This window comes from Octopus bimaculoides, chromosome 12, assembly GCF_001194135.2.
Source record: "Octopus bimaculoides isolate UCB-OBI-ISO-001 chromosome 12, ASM119413v2, whole genome shotgun sequence".
Classification (NCBI taxonomy): domain Eukaryota; kingdom Metazoa; phylum Mollusca; class Cephalopoda; order Octopoda; family Octopodidae; genus Octopus; species Octopus bimaculoides.
Window position 1 is genome coordinate 55,897,486 of NC_068992.1, and position 1,410 is coordinate 55,898,895.

Consider the following 1,410-nt stretch of genomic DNA (forward strand, 5'->3'; position numbering starts at 1 on the left):
ATTTTCCCTGTAAGTTTTGGAATTGTATTCCCTAATATTATTATTATATATATATATATATATATATATATATGACAAGCTTATTTCAGTTTCCATCTATCAAATCCACACAGAAAGCTTTAATCAGCCCAAGGCTATAACATAAGACCCAAGGTACCACATGCAGTGGGACTGAACTTGGAACCATGTGGTTGGGAAGCAAACTTCTTATCACACAACACACCTGTGCCTACAAAGCAGATAAGAAGAGGTCCTGGCAACTAAATAAATATATAAATAAAAGAAAGGATTAAGGGATTTTTTTCCTGGAATCTTATTTTTTTTAATATAATCAAATAGTCTGAAAGAAGTAAAATAATTTCATTTACCTTAGCTGCTCTTCCAATACCACAGACAAATGGTATTTGTCTATATACTGACTGGAAATGAACCAATGACTTCGCAACAGTATTCAACCAGGTATAATCATTATGCTGAAACACAAATCATTTCTTAATTACACAAATGTATTGGATTCTTTTTACTTTTATTTTTGTTGTTGTTGTTGTAGTGATTGGAGAAGAATGAGATAATTATAGATTTTTGTATCGTATTTTTCAGCAGAGTGGTTGGTGTTAGGAAAGGCATCCAGCCATAAAACCCATGCCAAAACAGACACAGAAGCATGGTACAGGCTCCTGCCTGGTCAGCTCTTGTTAAACCATGCAACCCATGCCAGCATGGAAGGAGGACATTAAACAATGATGATGATGATGAAATCAGTGAAGTATATAGTGCAAACAACTGGTTGTAAACATTCAAACATCATTACTATCTTTCTGGATCCTCCAAAGTCATTTTGGTGTATAAAGTTGACATAGCTTTTGAGCTGTAAATTTCGGTCTGATAAATTTGACTTGAATGTCAGAAAATACAGTGTGTGTAATAGCAGTTCAGAGAGAATGTCTGAGAAAGGAGGCTGAGAAGAGGCAAAGCTGACTGCAGTGGAATCTGAACTCAGAAATAAAGCCAGAAATAATTCCATTTTGCATGGTGAGCTAATGATTCTACTAGCTTACTGCTTAAATAGCAACAATGACGAAAATAATAATGATGAACAATTGGATATGTCTGCATATGTACATCACATATATGTGCGTGCATGAGAGAGAGAGAGAGAGAGAGAGAGAGTGTGTGTGTGTGTGTATGTGTGTGTGTGTGTGTGTGTGTGTGTGTTACATTTCTGTAGTGTGAATTTGAAGTTAATGATGTCTTGTATCTTTTAAGAAATTGTATTCAATTCAACACTTACTAAATAAAATCTTGGCAGGAAATCGGATAATTCCAAAGACAGAACATCTCGGTCAAGTGGTATTAAATCTAAAATGAACTCTTCCACAGTAACATAGCCATATACTCCTTCTCTCTCCA

The 1,410-nt window shown here is 35.0% G+C and overlaps 1 protein-coding gene across 1 annotated transcript in view; it reads right to left on the minus strand.

Annotated features, from left to right (window-relative positions):
- The window catches only part of LOC106870122 (vacuolar protein sorting-associated protein 33B), a 24,760-nt gene that overhangs the window by 16,646 nt on the left and 6,704 nt on the right, over positions 1-1,410 (minus strand). Inside the window, exons 5-6 of the mRNA XM_052972049.1 lie at positions 1,292-1,405; positions 369-473 (exon numbers count right to left, since the gene is read on the minus strand). Coding sequence (XP_052828009.1) covers positions 369-473; positions 1,292-1,405 — 219 coding nt within the window. The remainder of the gene's footprint in view (positions 1-368; positions 474-1,291; positions 1,406-1,410) is intronic.